The 21244-nt window shown below is 46.4% G+C and overlaps 2 protein-coding genes across 3 annotated transcripts in view; both read left to right on the top strand.

Annotated features, from left to right (window-relative positions):
- The first annotated feature begins 213 nt into the window (after nucleotides 1–213).
- LOC139333773 (guanylyl cyclase-activating protein 2-like) lies at nucleotides 214–1997 on the top strand. Its single transcript, XM_070966419.1, has 4 exons — nucleotides 214–414; nucleotides 555–704; nucleotides 1647–1746; nucleotides 1876–1997. Exons 1-4 carry the CDS (start codon nucleotides 214–216, stop codon nucleotides 1995–1997), a joined length of 573 nt encoding a protein of 190 aa, XP_070822520.1.
- Nucleotides 1998–6256: 4259 nt separating this feature from the next.
- LOC139335845 (golgin subfamily B member 1) overlaps nucleotides 6257–21244 on the top strand; it is a 32055-nt gene continuing 17067 nt past the window's right edge. For both annotated transcript variants that reach the window (XM_070969618.1, XM_070969627.1), the window contains exons 1-20: nucleotides 6257–6378; nucleotides 7496–7555; nucleotides 8350–8511; nucleotides 9308–9445; nucleotides 9809–9922; nucleotides 10267–10422; nucleotides 10594–10773; nucleotides 10904–11026; nucleotides 11129–11242; nucleotides 11361–11664; nucleotides 11951–12066; nucleotides 12230–12347; nucleotides 12434–12525; nucleotides 12608–12758; nucleotides 17010–17116; nucleotides 17636–17747; nucleotides 18923–19056; nucleotides 19674–19783; nucleotides 20850–21018; nucleotides 21099–21203. In XM_070969618.1, the coding sequence (XP_070825719.1) occupies nucleotides 7511–7555; nucleotides 8350–8511; nucleotides 9308–9445; nucleotides 9809–9922; nucleotides 10267–10422; nucleotides 10594–10773; nucleotides 10904–11026; nucleotides 11129–11242; nucleotides 11361–11664; nucleotides 11951–12066; nucleotides 12230–12347; nucleotides 12434–12525; nucleotides 12608–12758; nucleotides 17010–17116; nucleotides 17636–17747; nucleotides 18923–19056; nucleotides 19674–19783; nucleotides 20850–21018; nucleotides 21099–21203 (2550 nt within the window). In that variant the 5' untranslated portion in view covers nucleotides 6257–6378; nucleotides 7496–7510. The remainder of the gene's footprint in view (nucleotides 6379–7495; nucleotides 7556–8349; nucleotides 8512–9307; nucleotides 9446–9808; nucleotides 9923–10266; nucleotides 10423–10593; nucleotides 10774–10903; nucleotides 11027–11128; nucleotides 11243–11360; nucleotides 11665–11950; nucleotides 12067–12229; nucleotides 12348–12433; nucleotides 12526–12607; nucleotides 12759–17009; nucleotides 17117–17635; nucleotides 17748–18922; nucleotides 19057–19673; nucleotides 19784–20849; nucleotides 21019–21098; nucleotides 21204–21244) is intronic.

Below are 21244 nucleotides of genomic sequence, written 5' to 3'. Positions count from 1 at the left end.
TATTGAAGCAAAAAGTGAATTCTCGAGAGGGATTTGGAGAAGATCACTGGAAAGTCAATTGGATTTGTTCAGCAGGTTACCTTGAAATAGCCCACATGGGATGGACTGCTGGGGGGACGGCTGTGTGCACAGACATGAACATGTTGGACACCGTCTCTGTAGCTTTTTCATCATTTTAGCAATTTAGTTTTTTGCTTCTTTGCGCATAAAATAATGGGTCAAGGACAGAGTGCCAGCGAGAAGGAAGTGACTCTTCAGAACATCCAGGAACTCTACCGTAAGTTTGCGAGCGAATGCCCGAGTGGAAATCTGCACTTACACGAATTCAAGAGAATCTTTGGAATCAACAGCAAATCCACAGAAGAAGAAGCCGCGTATATGGAAAACCTGTTTCGGTCCTTTGATACCAACAAGGTAATGAAACAGTGTCTTGCAACAGAAGAGTTCAGATAGAGTTCAATGTTAAAATCGACAGTATTTTAGTGAAGTTGTTGTCAGTATTTGCGTCAGTACTGCATGCCGTCAGCTGGAAGGTGTGTTTGCTTCCTCCTCAGGATGGTCATATCGACTTCTTGGAGTACGTGGCCGCCGTGCATCTTGTTCTTCGTGGAAAGCTCGAGGACAAACTGAAATGGTCTTTCAAGGTTTATGACAGAGATGGAAATGGCTGTCTGGACAGACAGGAAGTGAAACACATCATCAGAGTAAGTGCAACGTTATTTTATTCAGGATTAAAAGTTGTATTTTCAGCAGTTCGTAAGAATATTTTGCTGGACTGGATTCAAGCGGACACTTTCCCTCTTCTGCTGATTAACGTAAAAATTCCAACAATGAGCTGTTCTCATTGTCATCATTTAAAAAGCTGAAACCAAGCTCCAAATAACAGTGAACATCGACTTTTTGATTCATTGTTTCGATCCAGAAATCATCCGAATTTTCCAAAAAGAATAAATAAAACTTTCTGGAGTTAGTACTCAAGGGAGTATAATTACTGCAGGTTGATGGGATGGATTTGTTACTGTAGGTGGAGTTTTCTACCTGTTACTGTCTTTTCACACGGAAATAAGTGAAGCACAACAAGAGAAGGACTGCTGGACTAAGCTGCCAGAAAATGCAATCAATTAGTGAAATTACCAAAGCTAAAGCTGTTAGCATTAGCTGCAAACAACTTCCACCAGTTCTGAAATGATTAAAGAGCCTGAAAACTTTTACCCAAAAGTAAATATTTCTGACTAAATAAACCTCAATCAGAGTTTAAATCACATAAAAACATCCTCAGATGTTAATTATAAAGTTCAGCACTTAAAGACTCTGAATCTGCCTCATCAGGTGTATGTGGGCGTGGTTCAATCACATTTGATTGACAGCGACCTGACAGCACCAGCAAACATCCTGACAGCTGTCAGCAGGTTTTGATTTGCTGAATTCTGATTGGTGCGTAGAAGTACGTGACATCACAAACAAGTGAAATGTGTAGTCATGTCGCTCCCAGTAAGAATCCAGACTCCAGACGTCCAAACAAATACTGACACGAGCAGATTTAAAGGGCTCAATGTTCTGTTAGATGTGTGTTCAAAAAGGCAGAGCTGCCCGTGTGAGACGTGTTCTCTCAGATATTTGAACTTTTGTTCCCTGTTTCCGTTCAGATCATCTACAAGATAAAGAAGCACAACAATCCGAGCATCTCAGTGAATATTGAAGACATCTGTGACCGGATATTTGAACTGGTGGACAAGAATAAAGACAGTAAGTTCCAGGCTGGTGATAACACGATGTGCACACATTAATACGGTGCTGACATGAATCCTCCAGCTCTTTCCTTCTTCTTCTTCTTCTTTACTTTGGACTGTGTGACACTCTGTTCCTCTTGTGCAGGTCAGATTTCTTTAGAGGAATTTATTGAAGGGGCTGAGAAGGACCCGTGGGTGATGGAGCAGCTCAAGCTGGACATCGGGGCCTGTGATTGGTTCATCGAACAGCAGGAGAAGAAGCCCTGACGTTCGGATGTTCCAACGATTGGACACCGAGTGACAGCAGTGATCTGATGATCAGTCCTTCTCATGTTTACACGCAGAAGCATCAGAGAAAGTTTCACACCAGGTTCAGGTTTCTTGTGATTATCCAAGGAAATAATCAGCATCGTGTTTTCTGATCTGGGAGATTCAGGATAAACTGTTCGTACCTTCAGTGTGGGGACATGCCAACATGCAGAGATGCAGCCTGAATCTTCCATTGCCTTCACCAAAGGCTTCTCATGTCCATCTGAGTGAGACATTTCAAGCCTGAAGAGGGTCTCATGCTTTTCTTTTAAATGTTTTTCACATCTGGGAACAACCGCATGGAGATCGTAACCTGACCCAACAGACTACAAGAAGCTCAGCGTTCCCCCTTTGGTGCATCTGTGGATCATCACCGTTTTCTGATCAGCATGCCGCACAGGAAGGCAACGATAAATGACTTCCTGATCAAACTGTCTGCAGTTCTGCCACATTATTAAAGGAACACTTGCACATTTTGGGACGTATGCTTGTTCACGTTCTTGCTGACGGTTAGAAAAGAAGATAGACACCACTTTCATGTCTGTATGCTAAATATACAGCTGGGAGACAGTTAGCTTAGCTTAGCTTAGCATAAAGACTGGAAGCAGAGGGAAACAGTTAGCCTCAATCTGTCCAAAGTTCAGAGACACACCTAAAACAACAGGTGACTTTTATCTTGTTTAATCTGTACACATGCTCTCTGAAATCTCCACTGGCTGCCAGACAACCTCAAACCAATGGAATTTTTCAACTTCAGACAGACCCGGCTAGCTGTTTCCATCCAATTCCAGTCTTTATGCTAAGCTAAGCTAACCATCTGCTGGATGTAGCTTTATATTTCATGAACAGGTGTGAGATTTTCTCATAACTCTGTGACAGAGTTTTTACCAAAATGATGAACTCATTCTTTAAAGCGGACCCGATCAGGTGGTGTCACATGCTAACAGGCTAACAAGCTAACAGGCTAACGTTCTCTGCAGAGAGACATTTGAAGGTTTCAGGCTATTTCACAATGTTTATACAGCTCCATATATGCTTTACAGATAAGTACATCAGTGTTATGATGTTCTGTCACACCATCAAGGAATTCGGGATCACAATTCTGAAGAATGACTACAATTTGACCCAAATTATCAACGTTTTGGTCCAACTTTTCTGTCTCCAAACTTGAGCTAAATTGTCAGTCTGGTTAGCCAAACGACTGTGATATTTTGACATGTTGACGTCAGCTCAGATTTCAGTTCATACATCTACAGTAAGTCACAGTTTTACCTTGTCTTATCACTGTGTGCCTAGATTAAACCCCGAAATACATGTTTATGTGTTTTTTAATGTTATGAGAGGTCCTCTGAATGTGAATTAAGACTGCAAGGAAGACAAACACAGGAGAGGATGATAACAGGAATTCGTGTGTTAGATCAGTGAGAATATGAAAAGAAAGGAATCCATCAGAAATGCAAATCAGCTGTTGTTGTCATTAACCTTTTATGTCTGCTATCAATAAAGATATACCAGAGTGTGCATGCTTCATCATGTTCTGCTTTATTTGTTATTCTAGGAGCTGTTTTGTTGCCAGCAAGCTACTATGGTTCCTATGTTCTTACGTCCTACGTCCTAAGTCGTCCATAAACAAGAAGACAGATGAGATGAGCTCTGCAGTCACCTTATGGAGACCTCATGGGAGCTTTTACTGTATGGATTTAGCCTGGCTTACTATTCTTAGCCTTTAAGGCTCTTTACCTAACAGCATCATATCCTTTACCTTCACAGAGACACTAAAGAAAACCAGACAGACACAGATGAGACAGAGACAGCGAGATAAACACTCCTGACTTAGTTTTTACTCTGGCATGTCTCTGAATTCCCTGTTTGAGACGACGTTGTCTCTGAACATTAAATGTATGACCGTTAATGCACCTTTACAAACTACTACAGTAACCCAGAAACAAACAATGATCAGTTTCTGACTTTTGACCAACATGTTACTGAACTTGTTTGCACATGTGTTGTCTTCTACAGATGTTGAACTATTAATTCACACTTTCATTTCCTCCCTCCTTCATTATTGTAACTCTTGACAGTCAGTTCAGAGTATAGTCTGTTAAGTAGAACCAGCCGCCGGTCCCACGTCATCCCCGTTCTTACTTCCCTCCATTGACTTCCTGTAACATTCACAATAAACTGCAAGACCCTGCTATTAACGGTTGAGACTCATGGTCTTCCCTCCAGTCACATTTCTGATCTCCTCGTCACGTATGCCACTTCTCGACCTCTCCGATCCTCTAACCTCGGCCCCCCGCTCCAACTGCAAAACAAAAGGCCATCGTGTCTTTGCTGTTTTAGGTCCGATCCTCTGGAGTCATCTTCCTCATCTGTCAGATCTGCTCAATCTCTGGACTCTTTCAAGAAGCTCATCTCTGTCGGAAAGCCTTTCTGGAGATCTCCATTCTGGGCTTTGCTTGTTGTTTTTGTTGTGTTTCATATTGTATTGTATTTTTTATTGTATTTGTGTCTTCATTAATATTTTTGTGTGTGTGAAGCACTTTAGAACTTTGTTTTATGAAGTGCTATAAACATTAAGCTTTACTCACTTACAGATTTTTATTTGAATTAATATTTTAATATGTTTTCCGACCTTCCAGGAGATCACCGGCTTCCATCTATTTTTCTACACTGAGAAAATCAATTTACAAAAACTCACAATACATTATCTCTGCTTTTACAGTTGTCTAACTCCTGTGGCTTTGCAGTCGTACATCCAGTCTGCAGTGTGTGTGTGTGTGTGTGTGTATGTGAGGGCGGTGCCATGTATTTGTGAAGCCATGGATATCATACTGTTTGGCAAAGAGCCTTACAGGCTAAGATTACTCAGACTAATCCATAGAGATCCATACAGTAAGAGAGCTGAGGTGACATGTGTGTAAACATGTGAGGCTCCACCAGTCATTGCAAGCTTCATTCACAAATAATAATACTTAAAATTATCTTGAAACATATAAATGTTCAAATATTGCTGTTTGATTCTGACTAGAAAAAGAAAATTCAGTCTACACAAAACAAAAAACACTCATTCAACCCTGGAAAACTAGACAGTGCAGAATGTCTGCATCCCTCAGGGTCACTCATTTGTGCATTGTCTGAAGCACTGCTGGATTACCAATCAGTAAAATGGTCAAAGTCCGCGAGGCTCCAGAGACCTCGAGGGGCCCCAAAGACCACAGGCTCACTGTTACTTCTGGTGATGTAATCTTGGGAATATCGGTGCCACTAAATTACAGTGTCAACAGAAATGATGAGTGCCTCAAGGTGGTGATATGCTGTGTGATGGTCACCTGGAGGCAACTGTAGGATACAGAATACACAGAGAGTGAGAAGAGAGGTGTGTTAAGGTGTGTGTAAACAGTTTATTTTTACCTCTGAGGCCATTCTTGCTGCAGTCTCTGTCTGTGCAGTTCCGCATGTGTTGTTACACCACCGAGCAATGTCTCACTTCATTTACAGGTTGCACTAGGATAATTACTGTATTAACACCACATCCAAAAATCAAGCAATTTTAGTGCACATAGAGGCATTTAAGTATGCTTTACTTTATCATGTCAGAATAATTATTAGAATCAAAGTGCAGTTAACTTCTAGTATGCAGCTGTGTCACAGAAACAGACTAAGAACCAGATTTCCAATGGCCAGGTGAACAGAACCACGACTCCAAATTAATGCTAATGTTGCTTTGTTTCTGCTGGTTGTGTGAGTAGGTGACCGTTTTCCAGCTCCTGGGACATAAGAATTGAATAGTTAAAGCACATTTAATGCAGATGTGTCAAATTTCTCTAGTACAAACATTTAAAAACAATGCTCACATTCAAATGCACAGTAATTTCTTTTGTTTATGCAATACAGCTGCTTGTAAGGAGAAATAAATATGTATTGTGTCCATCATCATAACGCAAAAGAAGTCATCCGCTAGGATATTGCAAAAGCGGAATTGACCGGAATGAATTATCTTGGTGTTTGTTTCCTCTTTGATGAGCAGCACAGGCCTCTCCTGAAGGAAAAAACATATAATGAGCTAATAGAGGTCTTTCATTCTGCGTAGGTCTGACGGGTCTAACCATATTAACGACCTGCACGCACATTATGTTTTGAAGCCGATAATAATTAGAAAAATCCAGAGATGGTTCCGCTCTGACCTGTCAACATGGCCGCATTGCGCATGCGCAGGTTCCTCCCAGTTGTCTGTTGACAAACGTGACCAGTGCATATCTCTGTCCCACTGCAATATCGTCGCCAAGTGGATTAAAATGTAATTTCGCAGGATTGTCTCGACGTTGCGGGGTTTCAGGTGAGTTCTTCGTGAACGTGTGGATCCGGTAATTACTTCAAAGTTATATTTAACGGGTGCGCGTTGCTTTATCGAGCTTATTCATCAAGTGACTAGTCAAGGTGCAGTGCCATGCTAGCCACGTTAGCATGTAGCTACATATCTGTCAGGCTAAAGTTAGCTAGCTGGATGAATGTTAGCTGTAACGTTAACTGGTATTTGATTAGATAACTGGCCGACTTCCCGACGCCCACCCCCGGGGCCTTCTGCTGGGACAAGTGTGGAGCCTTTGCGGCTAACTTCCAGTGAGTCGGGGTACGTGTTGAGTAGCATCTGGAGCAAGCAAGCTAGTAACTCAGCTAATGCCAAAAGCTTTTAGTAACCTGACACTATTTGCAGTGTTGTGCCTGAAATGGGGATTTTCTCCTGCTCAGTCACAGTGTTGCCGGGCTTTGTGTTTCATTTTGTGCTTGTGATTAAACCTGATGGACTCTGAGGTTGGGGATGGCTAGCAGCTAGCCCCGGTATCTTCCAGAGTCTCCTGCTGTGGAATGCGTGAGGGAACCGGTCTGACCGGATTTTCCCCTGCGTCACATGGGCTGGACATTTAAGCAAGCTGAGTGAACCTGGTCCTGCACCAGGCTTCAAGTCCTGGCCTCTTCTGTCTCCTGGTTGTTTGGGCACCAGCTGCAAGCGCCAATAGCCACAGCTGTCAGTCTGCTTTACACGATGAGATGAGCCTGCAGCCAGCTGTGCAGTGAAAACTGCTTTATGATGATGACTGGCTTGGTCCACCTCCGGCCTGCTGGTCAGATGAGCTGTATCACTCCTCAGTCCATTATCTGATGCTTATCAATAATTTAAGAAGTCACAGTCTTGCCTGTAACTCAGTGAGGGCTGACGTGCTCATTCATTGAAGTGCAGCATCAGCTCTGCTCTCTGGAGCTTCACCCACCCTCTTTTACTTCATGTGAACCATACAATTACACCTATGTATGACCGAGGTTGTGTATGTCAGGTTCGCCTCGCGTTTCCACTGTTTGTTGCTGATTATTAATGTTGCTTGAGAAGTGTCAGATGTCAGTGTTACTCTGTGTGTGTGTGTGTGTGTGTGTGTGTGTGTGTGTGTGTGTTTCAGGTCTGAACTGAAACCATGCTGAAATGGTTTTCCGGCGAGGAGGGAGAGCCTGGCTCTGCAGTAAGTCCACATGTGCTCACTTTTTACGCGAACGCTCTCACTATAATCCCGTCTGGGGGCTGATGTTGTGACCCCTGTCAGCAGCAGGTTATCCAGCAGTAACACACTCACATTGTTTATACAGTTTGTGCATGAGTGATCACATCCCTTCACTAAAAAGCATGCAATGATCCCAGACCTGATAAAAATACCTGGCACTCAAACTGAAATTAAAACCAAATTAATTATTTATTACGGTCAGCAGCTTGATTGGCCCAAAGGACACAGAGCGAAAGGCCTGCAGTGAGTTCCTGTGCAGATAGACTGGGATGAGTAGACTGCTGAGCACAGGGCTTTGACTCAGACAGTCAGAGCTCGTACTTCCTGTGAGGGGGGGACCACTGCTCCAGCTTAAATCCCCCCTGCATCCCCGTCCTCTTCACTCTACAGCCTCTGTGCTTATCTCTGCATGACGTCTTGCTAGGAATGCAGTTATTGGTGTAATTGCACAAATTATTCAAAAGCAAAGATGTATTGAATAAGTACTCGGTTTTGGAAATGAGTATTTATGTATCAAAATCGGTGCTGACAAAGAAAAAGTGGGGTCAGTGCATCCTCACTGCCCCCTTTCAGTGTTCTTTTAGTGATCATAAGGATGATAATCGTCTCCTCAGGCTCACACACATAAACACTGTCAGAACTCTGCAGACACACTGCAGATGAAACAGCATTTCTCAGACGTCTCTGTAAAACGTTGCTGCGAACAGACAGCTCTTTGTGGTCTTGAGCCCACCTTCTCCCCCGTCTCTCCGCAGAGTCCGGGCTCTCCCCGCGGAGCTGCTGCTGCTGCTGGTGGAGAGGTCGCTGTAGAGGAAATGGCCGAGCGGCTCATCCAGACCGAGCAGCTCGTCGCTCAGCTGAAGGAGATGATCCGGGAGAAGGATGCAGCGCTTCGCTCCAAAGACGAGCAACTCAAGGTTTCTCCACCGTCTTCACAAAGCTTACCTCAGCGTCACTTTAAACATAACACCTAAATGTCTGTTTGCACTATGAAATCATAGATCATAATAGCTGTTTCATGTTATTTATGCCCTTATGAGCCATGTAGCGGCCATATTTTGTTTGAGATCTCTTCTCTGATTGACACAAAGTGCACCTGCGTTTGTTTTCAGCGTCTCTGATTTAGCACACTTATTGTGAAAACATTAGCATTAAAATATGCACTGAAGTCAAGCACAGTGGCTCTTTTTGGTCTCTCCATTTCAATCATTGTGTATTTATGATACTGGTGTGGCACGTCGTGGACGTGTTCATGCAAATTTCCTTGTACTGAAAGCAGAAATACACGCTGTGATTTGTATCTGACCGAGCCTGGCACGGCTGGTCACATGAGTTCTTCTAAAATAGTTTCTCATGCTGCAGGAGCTGCTCCTGTTAGTCACTGGCTGAGATCATTCGCTGAAAAAACATGGAGCTAGTTAACTATTAAACCCCCAAGTCAAAGTCTACCGCAGAATAATTAAGGCAGGAATGTGAGATTAGAGTTCAGCCGACGCATAGTAAATGTTTGGCTTCGGAGCCACGTTACACCACGTGAAACCTCCGCCCACCACAGGCCAGCATCACACTGCTCGTCACATCTCACACTGCCAAGGGCTTTGGCAGCATCTCCTCAAATGTTCTCGTGAGGACTGTCCCCGCGGTCGCTGTGACTAAGCCCCTCGCTGACGTCCCATCAGGCTTGAGCTGAAGAACATATTGTCTGTGACTCAGGTGGAGAAGGAGACCGGTGAGGCCAAACTGTCGAAGCTGCGTCTGCAGAACAAGGCCAAGGTGACGTCCCTCAACACGCAGCTGGAGGAGCTGAGGAACCAGCAGGGAGGCCAGGGCACGCCAACACACAGCAAAAAGGTAAACACACACACACCGGACACACACACACACACACTGGGGTGACCACATGTGAAGACCCACAGTTAACACAGAAACTCCACGTGTGTCTGATTTGAACTGCACTTTATTTTAATCCTGACTCTCAGGTTGACGCAGTAAGTGATTCCCACCACTTGGGGGCAGAAAGGCTCCAATGCAGCCTCGCTGTTTGAGACAGGAATCACGAGCTGCTGAGGTTGTTATCTCTTTCACTTTACAGAACAACTGCCAGCAGACACGACTCAATGAGAGCATCACATTTAAGCTGCGCCTCTGATCTTCTGGTAAACGTAGTCTAACGTGTGCATGCTTTCACAGTGTTGTCTCTTTGTGTCCCTGTAGGGGTCATCAGAAGGAGGAGAGCAAGCCAGTCGGGGCAAGATTGTCTTGCTGAAGAAGAAGGTTGAGGAGCTAGAACACCAGCTTGCACAAAGAGCGGAGGAGCTGGAAAACAAGGTAAAATACCTTCATGTCTCCCGTTTACAGTCAGATAAGCAGTGTCACAAAGATGGGCACCAGGCTCCAGTCCAGACCTCTCAGATGGTCTGGGTTCAGGTCTGCTGACTGGCCCCGGAGTCAAAGCTAAGCATGGACAGGCACTCAGTGTTCATGCATCACATATCTGGAACAAACTGCAAGAAACCTTTATTCATATCTTTCACTGCACTGTAGCAGCACTTTAATTTCCATCCTATGGTTCCTTCTGTCTTGTTGTAGCTTGTTTTTGTCCCCCGTTTTATTTAGGTTCACACATGCGTTTGCAGAGTGTTTTAATTTCCGTCCTTGCTGATTTCTTCCAGAGAAGGGAGGTGGAGTCGCAGCGGCAGCGAGGCGAGGAAATGGATGCCATGCTGACAGAGAAGGACAGGAAGCTGGCAGAGAAAGAGGCCTATATTGTTCACCTGCAGACAGCGCTGGCTGGAGATCAGCCCATCACACCTGCACCACAACAAAAGGTCCAACACCTCAAGAACGTGGTGTGAACATGAGCTTACCACACATTTCTGCAGTGAAACATTTTCACATCTTGAGATTAACACAGAAGAAGAGGATACGGCATTTCCAGCCCAAGTAGCAGTGACGCATGTTCATTGTATGCCCATGTTGTCATTAATGCTCCTCCTCAGGTGACGGAGGACGGTGGAGCGATGCAGGAGCTGCAGCTGCTGGTGCAGAGTCTGACCAGGAAGGTGGGGGAGTCAGAGGAGCGCTACAGTTTGCTGCAGGAGCAGGCGGACAGCCTCCGAGAGCTGCTGGTCACAGAGAAGGAGCAGTACAGTCAGAAGGAGAGCATGTACAAGCAGAACGTAGGTTTTCAAAGAGCTCAGCGATCACTGATCTTTCTGTTTGAGGCCGCCGGAGCATCTTTTTCTGAAAACATCAAGCAGCGATGCTTTTATTGTGAAATTCATCTGTATTCACCCTGCATTCCTTCAGATCCAGACGTTCAAAGACATCATTATTCAGAAAGACAACCAGCTGATGGAGATCAACCAGATGCATGAACAGGAGCTCTTCAAGTTGGCGGCAAAGTCTGACGCCAGTGCAGACTTGGAGCAGGTGGAGACACTCGTTTCTCTGTGAATCAGTGAGGAGCAGTAAGTGACTGCTGGAGGGTGGAGCGCCTTATCACAGCCAAACTCCTCTTTGTCTCCTCCTCAGCTGCTGAAGGCTCTGAAACAGAAGCTCCATGAGAAGGAGGAGGTGCTGCTGGGTAAAACCCAGGTCATTGATGTTCTGCAGGGAGAGGTGGACGGCAGGGACCAACAGATAAAGGTCAGGAGCAGCGCCTCCTCACTTCAAACACTCTCTTCCTCCTCCTGTATATTTCGTGATGACTTTTAATGACGTTTACAGAGCGTATTCTCCATTGATGCGTCTCCTCTCCTCACAGGAGCTCACAGAGCGACTGCGGCGGCTGCAAGTGGAACGAGAGAGCCTGGAATCCAAGATGGAGGCAGAGAAGCACGTGATGCGAGCGCAACTTCGCGACCTGATGGAAAAGCAGCGGGCGGAGGTTCAACGAATGGCTGAGCAGCATCAGGCACAGATGGCCCAGACACAGCAGGATCTCCTGGTGCAGCTGGAGGAGCTGAGGAGGGCCTCGCTGTCAGCACCACCTGCTGGTCAGGAGGCCCCAGGAAGCGGAAACGTACCCATGGATTCAGCCTCCATCCAAAGGATAACTGAGCTGGAAGGTTGTTTTTTTTATCTCGATTCTAAATGTCAGCGTGACGGAAGATGCACATTCATCCAAAAATCAAAGTTTCATCTGTGAGGAGACAGAATTCACCACATTAAATCAAATACAGTGATATTATTTTTGGTTTTATGGAAATGTTTCCTGGCATTGTAATGTGTTAAATATACACATGTACCTGATTTTAATATGATAAAAATAAAGAGTCCTGTTTATTGTAATGACAAAAAGAAAAACAATCACAGCTTCATTCATTTCACCAGGCTCGTTTTTTTTTTTTTCAGCCCAAACGAAGCAAAAAATAGACGAAGCCAGCAGATCAGAGGCCAAGTTCCTGAAAATGAAGGCGTGGTCTAAATCTCGGATCAGACAGCTGGAGGAGGAGCTGAAGAAGAGCCAGGTGGGACGACAGATGTTTAGATTTAATTTGGATGGTTGTGTTCCTTTGTAGAGACGTTAACAGACTTCTCATCCAAAGCAAAGATATCAAACACATCGAGCTCTCCGAAGCAAAGCTGGGAGGTGAAGCTGATTAGAAAAGATGTTTGCTTTGCCCCCTTCAGGCTGGAGGTGCCCCCCCCGACCTGACTGCCCTGCGGAGTCGTATCACAGCGCTGGAGGAGGAGAGGGAGGAAAACCTCTGGAAGGTGGAGCAGTACGAGGAGCTCAAAGCAAAAAACGGTAAAAATCAAACTGGAGTTTGGTTGAACTTTGTCCCCTGGTGGCTCTGCTGCCAAAAACATTGTGTGTTTGATGTTCGCTGCTAGAAATGCTGGAGGCCAAGCTGGTGGTTTACGAGGAGCAGCAGAGGACGCTGCAAGCAGACCTGGAGCAGTTCACCAAGAGGGCGGCCTCTCAGGTCAGGATCCAGGTTTTTGGTGCACGGTGGATGAAACCGGCTCTCTGCTGGTCTGCTGTAACTCTTCTCCCTCCGGTCTCAGGCCAGTGAGTCGGGCAGCGCCGATGACACTCAGAGCCAGGTCCTGGAGTGGCAGGAGATGGTAGCTGAGGCGGTCAGCGCCAGGGACCGGGCCAAGGAGGAGAAGGCCGCCATGGCCCTCCGCATCAGCCACATGGAGGAGGAAAGAGAGGGTAAGGCTGCCTCTAGAGGATGACATGAGCTCACCTAAATGCACATTATCTGAGTGAAGGCTCAGGTGTGTATCAGCACAGGATAACCAGCAGCAACCATCAGGGTTCTGTGACACGGCTGGACCCTCGTTTATAGCGAGCAGAACATCTCGCATGGAGGTTTCTCACCGTCCCCCCCCCACTGCCAGTTCGTAGAGCGTTTCATGTCAGCTACATGTGACTGACACTGATAACTGCAGTAAAAGTATCAGTGTTTCTCTGATACAGTAGTTTAACTTGGTACTTCCTGTCTTCTATGATCGATGGACCACAGGGTTCACATCGTAGCAGAGTGGTGGTCTGCTCCCTCAACCTGCCACCTGTTCGTCCATAAAGCCAGGATAGTTTGGAAATGATTGCGTGCTCTCCAGTCATTTCTGTTTGTGTGCAGCGCTGCTAAACGATCGGTCTGGAACGATCTTCGTCCTCTGTGAGATGCGAGTCAGGCGGGATCTTCTCGTTAGTTTTCCAAAGTGTTTGGCTGCTCAGGATGTGACTGTTTGTCATCCCAGTTCTCATTTCATTTCAGTGCAGTTCAACACTACAGTTCCAACCAAGTTTCATTGTCTGCTCGTTTGCCAGTTTATTAGGTACAGCTAGCTTGAAAGTAACAGCCCTGTATTAAATTCTGCCTTGGTGGAGGAGACAGTATTTGTCGCTTTAGGGGGCCGTTGGTTGAACTTTGTGATCATCCTGTTTGTCCATACTGTAGTCTTACATCGTCCTGTTGTGTACACACAGCATGTGTTGCATGTCTGTCCCTCCTCTGTTGCTCCTGATGAGGTTTCCACCATTTTTTTTTCGTGTAAACGAGGTTTTTTTGTTGAACTGAAGACTCAAAGGACAGAGAGTGTGTTCAGATGGACTACAGATCGTTAGGTCTCTCGAGGCTCCTCTGTCTGATGTGGTGTATAAAGAGTCATTGTCATTGGTCGTCTTTGCATTATCAGTATAATGCAACTACACTTCATTTGACTTAGTTCCTTTTACTTTGTCTCAACGCCTCCAACACCACCACCACGTCTTCTAGCAGAGACAGATTCAGAGTGTGTGTGAACTGTTTACCACGTGTCCAGTGTTGTCTGACTGAACATTATTTTCTTTTTCTTAACCCCCTCCCCGTCCTCACTGCTGTGAGCGTTTGGTTCACCCTGTGCTGCCTCCCATCTCGTGGACTTCCGCCCCCCGCCCTCCCCCTCCAGCCCCTGCTCCAGGGATGGGAGCAGCCTCACAGATCAGTTTCCCATCAGTTTTGTGCATGCAGGCTCCTCGCTGTGCTCGCTGCACTGTCTGCAGCTCCCCGTCGACTTCACCCGTGCTGGGCTGAGCTGCAGGCAGTGCAGTGAAGGCCGTCCTCCAGAGTCTGCCTTCTTTTTGTCCCTCCTGTCTGTCCCTCTCCTGTGTCCTTCCTCTTTTCCATCCCTTCGCCCCTTTCTGTTCTTCTGTCCTTCTGTTTCCTCTCTCCATCCTTTGATTTCTGGTGTGATCGCACTCAAATGTTTGGGAACAATCCACCAATAATAATGTCCCAGGATCACATGTAACCAAACGCTGTCTGTGGTGGGATGGCTGGATCTGGACTAACTCTGGGAAGAGGACTAACGTGTGCAGTCGGGCCTCAGATGTTCAATAACATTAATACAGAATCTCTTGAGAAGGAGCAACATTATCCATCCCATAAGAGTCTTTTCAGTCATTTCTGGTGACTTACTTTAGGATTACACATACACGGGACGTCCAGGACGTCCATCCTGTGTTTACCCTTCACAGAACATGGTTCTCCATCCTGTCACTGTGGAAAATGGACACGATCAGTAACAGTAATGAAGTATTTGATGATCCAGACAAACTGTGATCGTCCTTGCAGACGTGCAGCTAATGCACAGAAAATATACAAATGCAAGTTGAATAAAAAACTCACACTGGAATAAAAGGGCTGATGGTCCCTCTTCTGTTAATTATGGCTGTTGGCTTTGATCAGCAGTGTGTGCCACCGCCTGTTGATAAATGTCCAAATCACTGAGGGTGAGTCGACGCTGATGAACCTGCTGTGAATAACGATGCTCGACTCAAAGCGCTCGCAGTAATTAACGCTTTATCTGAAACACTGCTGAAGTTAATTTTAACGAGCCGTGCGTCTCGCTCCAGCGCCGTTTCATCGAATGCGGACAGAAAACCTTGAACCTGTCTCAAAACATCACGTCCTTGCTCGGAGCTGGCCGGTGGAGACGGTTCTTTTTTACCTTTGGATCCAGTCCAATCAGCCCTGTTGGTGTCATTTCTGGTGCTTTAATTAAACACTAACTCTCTTATGTTGTTGGTGCTGCTTTCAAGTGCTGCTGGAAATGCTGTAATTCAGAGTTTGTCGCTGAAGTGGAAACTGAGTCTTGTGGGATGCAGAAGTTGCTCTGATGTGGCGTTTATGGTGACAATCGCATTTCATTGAGTCTAATGGGATTTATGTTGCATCTTATAAACAATAAGCAGCATAAATAAACATGTCAGCATCAATAACAGCTGAGCTTTAGCTTCTCTGGTTTGCTGCTGCAGCACACGATCTCTTTATCAACGGCAGGCAGCAGGAACTCTTTGTCATGTCCATTATGTTATTTAAAAGGCCATGAATTAAAGAGAGAGTTAGCTTTAAGGGCAGCAAAGGTGTCAGTGTTTGATATAATTCATGTTCTCATTTTGGGGCCAAAGTAGATCAATTAATTTCCCTCCCTGTTGAAAATATGATGGGCTCAGTCAGAGAGGCTGTTCACACGCAACTTAACGTGGTGCTTTTAATGCCAAACAATTCAGGATTTACTATAGCTGTTTGACAAAGTTTCTTCTCACTCAACAATGAAAATTTAGCATTTATTAAAGGGAGTCTGGAGATCTTTCAGTCACTAGTTAAATGGCAGGAAACAGGTTGTGTGTTCACGATCATCCGCTGCTTACCTTGACAGGTAAGAGGTAGAGCTGTCAGCCATGATGTCTGTTAATGCCAGGTGTGAACAGCCTCTCAGTGAAGCACAGACGCTTCAGGTTTCTCACTCAAAGCGTCAGATGTCTTCATGGCGCTCTCAGGCATCAGCAGAGGAACCTTCGCCTCTGAGGTGTCACAGCGGAGGACTAACTGTCGGCTTCATGAATCACGTTTCTTCTGTCCTTACGTCCTCCATGTTTAATCCGCTGCTGTGGTCCGTGTGGGTGAAAAGCAGTTGGAGGCAGACTGGTTCTGTCCTGCTTCACACCTGTTTTCTCTGTGTGATCGGTGTAAATGATGTAACTCAGAGCTGATGCGTGTTAAAGTCCCACACTGACATGCATGCCTCTGCTGAATGGAGCTGATCTCTGCTTCAGCCTGCTGACACACTGAACCCACGCTGACCACTGCTTCACCCGCCTTCTCTTTTCCTGCCCCACCCTTTGCTTTAAGCTGCCCCCCCCCACCCCCACCCCCCCCCTTCCATCCCTACACATCAAAAATCAGCCTGTTGTCACAAAACAGATGGGAACACGTTTTGTTCGGTCGAGTCCATTTGGCATCGCCCTGCTTGCATCCAAATCAAACAGCACTGCGAGCCCCCCCCCCCCCCAGCTGTCTACCTGCCCTGTGTTTCCCTGAATAACTGCCTGCTGTCCCTGTCGAGGAAACGGCAGAGAAGCTTTAAGCGTGACTCATGAAAAGGGGCCCTCTCCTTCCTCCCACAGCCACTCTTCCTCTCCGTCTCCCACATGTTTGAATGCTGTTTTCCTTTGCTATGCAAATCAGGTGTGCATGGCTCTGACCAGAATGTTGCTTTTGAAGTGTTTCTCAGCTCCACAGACCTTATGCAAATACCAAAGTGTGTACAGACCCGGAGTAACTTTCTCTCTCTGCGTCCTTCGCTCTCTCAGCCTGTCTCCATATTTCTCTTGCAGTCTGTCTCTGTTGTTGCTTTCACTTTTGGATCAAACTGTTGTGTTGCGAAGTTCGTGTGTGGTGTTGAAAGTGCCTCATGTCCCTCCTCATCAAAGCCTCCAACACTCAGCTGTTCTCCATCTCTGTCATCCTGTCTTCAAAAAGTGTCCTCTTTCACTCTGCTATCGTTCTGTCCTGCCCATTATCAAACCACGCCCCATCCATAAACACACCCTCAATCCAACCGACCCCCCCCCCTTTCCCCTGTGGCACAAAACTGATTGAGGATGACTGGTTCTTTCCCGGCTGCTCCGATCCAGCACTGGCCACTCGGCAGCAGGAGTTGGAGGAGGAGCTGGCTCAAGCTCGGGGGCTCGGCCAACACAGGGCCAAGAAGCTGACGGCTCCAGCCCAGCGAAGCCTGCAGGTAGGTGGACGGCCGGCGTTCCCGCGGTGGTGCCGAGGCGGTCCCAGCGTTTTGAATGAGCAGCATCTTCTCCAGATGTGCTAACTGCACCACTGTCTGTATAAAGCACAGGTCAGATTAGATGAGCAGGCCAATGGAAGGCACTGCCAGCACTTCCTGGGCTCCACCAGTTAACGTCCAGTCATGTCTTCTGTAAATATAAATAAACTTGACTGTTTTATGTATGGAGCGTATGGAGCCAGGCCTGCTTATTCAGCTGAAATCATCATTTTCGCTCTTACAGGAAGTAATTGCATGTTATGTTAACAGAAATACAGTTTTTAATAAAGGCAGCAAATTGAATGACAGCCTTTCCACAAGATGCCGGCCAGCCTGACTTTGAACTCTTATTACAGAAGGAGTTCAGTGTTGCTTATGTTCTTTGTTTCTGAGGCTTTAGTGAGTCAGTGTCCACGTACGTCTCTGGATGTTTGCTAACCTGCTGCTGCCCTGCTTTGAATACCTTCGTCCCTCCTGCAGGAGGACTTTGAATTTGATGGGCAGGACCCGCGGAGCACCTCTGAGAGCACCACCCCGATGGAGGGAGAGAACATGGGAGGTTGGTGGCCCGAGTACAGTACCCCTGACACAGGTGTGAGACCCGCCGGACAGCGTCCACCGGCATGCACACGCTCATCTGCACATTTGGGTTGATATTTTGTTGTTTTCACCATAAACTCCAAATTTATGTTACTGAGTGTTGGACTGTGGCTGTTGGTTGGTTTTCTTTTGTGAATGTAAGACCTGGTGTGTCCACATGGAGGGACGAGCTCGGCTCAGCTTGTCTTTTGGACTCGCCTGCTGGGTCACACAAGCTGAGCTGAAGCTCATCTCACACTCATTGAAAGTAACTCTGGGATAACCTGATGGGATCCAGAGGCTCGTTCACTGGTTTCCATCGTCATCAGTTGGCAGTCTTTTGGTTGGACGCGTGCATGCTGGTTGAGCTGCTGGTGTTTGTTGGTTTAGTTCACTGATTCTCGTGAGATCGTGTAAATGTTGGTGCAGGACTTCGTCTGGTAAGTCTCGTTTTTCATTGTTTGCACGTTCTGCTCCTTTTTCTTCATTTCCTCTCATCCTGTCTTGTTGCCTTTGCTTGTCATGAAACCAAAGAATGTCTCAGAAAAATAATGCAATTAAAAAGTGGATATTTTAAAGGGAAGGAAAACCTGCTGATGTGAGCCCTGACATTTTTAATGAATTCGTCTTTTCATGCACTTTCCTCACAGACTTTGTTTCCTGTAGTCATGACTTCCTTCTGACTCACCTGTCCTTCAGATTTTCACCTTTTTACCTGAACCTGTAGGGCTGTCATATTGTTTTAAATGCACTTTGTATGGATTAGTAGGTCTATTATTTAATTTCCACTGAGGTGCTCACAGGTAGCTTTACATTCGGCCTCTTGTGCTTAAATACTGTGAATTTGATTTCAGACAGATCGTTGTTTATTGAATATGACATTGAATAAAATGACAGCCCTGCAGTACAGTCGATTCTCAAATAGTTCTTCCCTTTGAGTCTCTGAAAGGCTTTTAATCTGAAACGTCTGTGCAGGAAGTGTTTCATCAGTGGTCACAGCTGAAAAAATGGCTGAATTAATGAGTGAAGAAACAGAGCAGCAGAGGGCGAGTGTGTCGTGACTCTGCTGCTCTGCTGAAGGTTTGCTGTTAAGGTGCAGATATTTCCGCCTCCCTCAAAGGCCTTAATCTGTCCTTACACGTGCTCCTTTTACGTCCCTGACACCTGTTCTCCTGCTGGCGATTCCAGATGGTTTGCGGTCTGTTGTGGAGGAGTTGGAGCTGGAAAGGAACCAACTGCAGGAGCAGATCCTGAACCTGGAGGAGCGCTGTCAAGACCTGGAGGATCGGCTGCAGCTGCAGGCTCGCATAGAGGCGTTACAGGTGACCTGGCTGCACAGAACCCACCTGACATCACTGTCGTAGCTCCAGGGTTAAATCACAGCAGCCTGTCTGCTTCAGTACGGTCTAAACTCACACTGAAATGTAACGCGCAGGCTTTACTGACCTCCTGATGAGTAGCAAACGATGAGTGAACTGCCTGTTTCCCTCCTGAGGACTAGGATGTTGTAACAAACCCTTCTAACACAGGTGACGTTTGATGTAGATGAAGATGAGCAGCCATGTTGGGCCTCTCAGGTGTGTTGGCTCTCTCATGTACGTGTGCGCTAGAGAGCACCTCTGGCGGTGAGGCTAATGGTGTGGTGTGCTTGTTTAATCTGAACGTCCTGTCGCAGACTCACTGGGTGTCGTAAATCACACTTCACTGCTTAACTTTGTCAGACTGGCCCACATCAAAGATCATTATCACCTCATGAGTGGGAATTCAATATTTAAGAGCATCAGCTCCTCTGATGGACACTTAGCAGCAGTGACAGCTCAGCAGAAGTCTCCTCCGATGCTGCTCTCCAGCACGTCTGCTGTCCTCTTCGTCTGTGTGCAGTGATGACCTCTTTGTCCACCGCTTTAAGAATTTAATCTGTCTTTTTCCGCCGCCGCAGAACGAGTCCGAGAAACTGCAGAGCCAACTCTCCAGCGTCCGGAGTCAGCAGAGCAGAGATGCAGAGAAGCATCAGCTGCTGGTTAGCAGTCTCAACGAACAGCTCAAAGGGTAAGTGACTGACCCACGGCAGAAGTCACCTCTGCTGAATGTATCAGGATGCAGAGCCAAAGAGTTACCATCCTGTGGTAGTTCGGAGGCCGAGCTGCAACGTCTGGTCAGTTTCAGAGAATTTCAGTCACTTTTTTTTTGGTTATGTTTTACAAAACGGAGAAATAAGCCGCCCAAACCTTCCTGTAGCTTCACTGTCTGACCTTAGTTGAGGTCACGTCTTGGCCTTCAACTGTTTGACATCACAAACTCTTTGGACACGTTGAAATGACAGAGCCAGCCGGACAGAATGAATTTTGTTCTGGCTGACTCTGATCCTTCCTGTGGCAGTTAGATCACAGCATCATGAACCTGGAGACACACAGTCTCATAGACTTAGGTCGCTTTCACACCAGAGCTGTTTGGTCCGCTTTAAATGATTCAACGATTTAAACGATTTAAACAAAATCAAATCACAGCTACCAACAGTCACAGTCCTTAAACTCTGAGCTCATCTGTTGTCACACGTTAGATCATCAAAGTTAGAAAAATAGCAGAATCAGTCCCTGACGAGCTACGATAGCGTTATAGGAACAGTTGTGTTCACTGTTGTTTTCCGGGCCGGGAGGGAGGGATTTCCCCACCTGCTTTGTCCAATGGACGAGCGCCCCTTTCAACCACGTGATGCTGCTCAGAAGGTTCGGTGCGCTTTAGAAATCACAGCATGAAAGCAGAACCGAAACAAGTGATGAATGCAACAATGCTGCGACTTTCAGCTCCCCAATCGAACCGAGTCCGCTGGGTCAGGTGTGAAAACGACCTAACTCACGAGTCACAGTTTTCTCATAGTGGTGTGGGATTGTTAAAAAAACAAACAGTTTGTACATTTTGGTCTTGAGAGTTCGTCTGGTCACTGCAAACCATTTATCTGTGCTAAAGCACAGCCAGGCGCTGGACTGAGTGGAGAACCTGGGTGTACCTGCGAGCAGCGCACTCTGCCCGATGATGGGCTGGTGTTTTCTACTTGTGTTTTTTGAAGCGTGAGATGTTGTAGCTGAGTCTGCTTTACCTGTTCTTGTGTTGTCAGACTGAGTAGCACGCAGGAGTGCCTGGAGAGCTCGCTCATCGAGAAGGAGAACACGCTGGCGAAGACGTCCGAGAAGCTGGAGCTCATCAACAGCCTCCGAGAGTCTCTGAGCCAAAGAGAAATGCAGTGCAAAGACGTGTCTGACAGGCTCCTTCAGACCGAGCACGCCGTAAGACCTGTGACGCCTCTCCTTCTCCTGTTCCTCAGGTTAAAATTCAGCAGTCGTTCACGTTGTCTTTTCCTCTGCAGCTCGAGAGCGTTTCCGGTAAATGCAGCAGCTCAGAGAAACAGTGCGGCGAGCTGAAAGCAGAAGTTGTCGACCTCACGCAGAAGCTGAGTGTGCTGAAGGAGAAGGTGTGGTTTCATGAACCCTGTCTGTTTTTTCTTTATCCATT

This window comes from Chaetodon trifascialis, chromosome 1 (assembly GCF_039877785.1).
Source record: "Chaetodon trifascialis isolate fChaTrf1 chromosome 1, fChaTrf1.hap1, whole genome shotgun sequence".
Taxonomy (NCBI): Eukaryota; Metazoa; Chordata; class Actinopteri; order Chaetodontiformes; family Chaetodontidae; genus Chaetodon; species Chaetodon trifascialis.
Note: the sequence above shows the minus strand (reverse complement) of the source record. Positions and strands in the feature narration are given on the sequence as shown.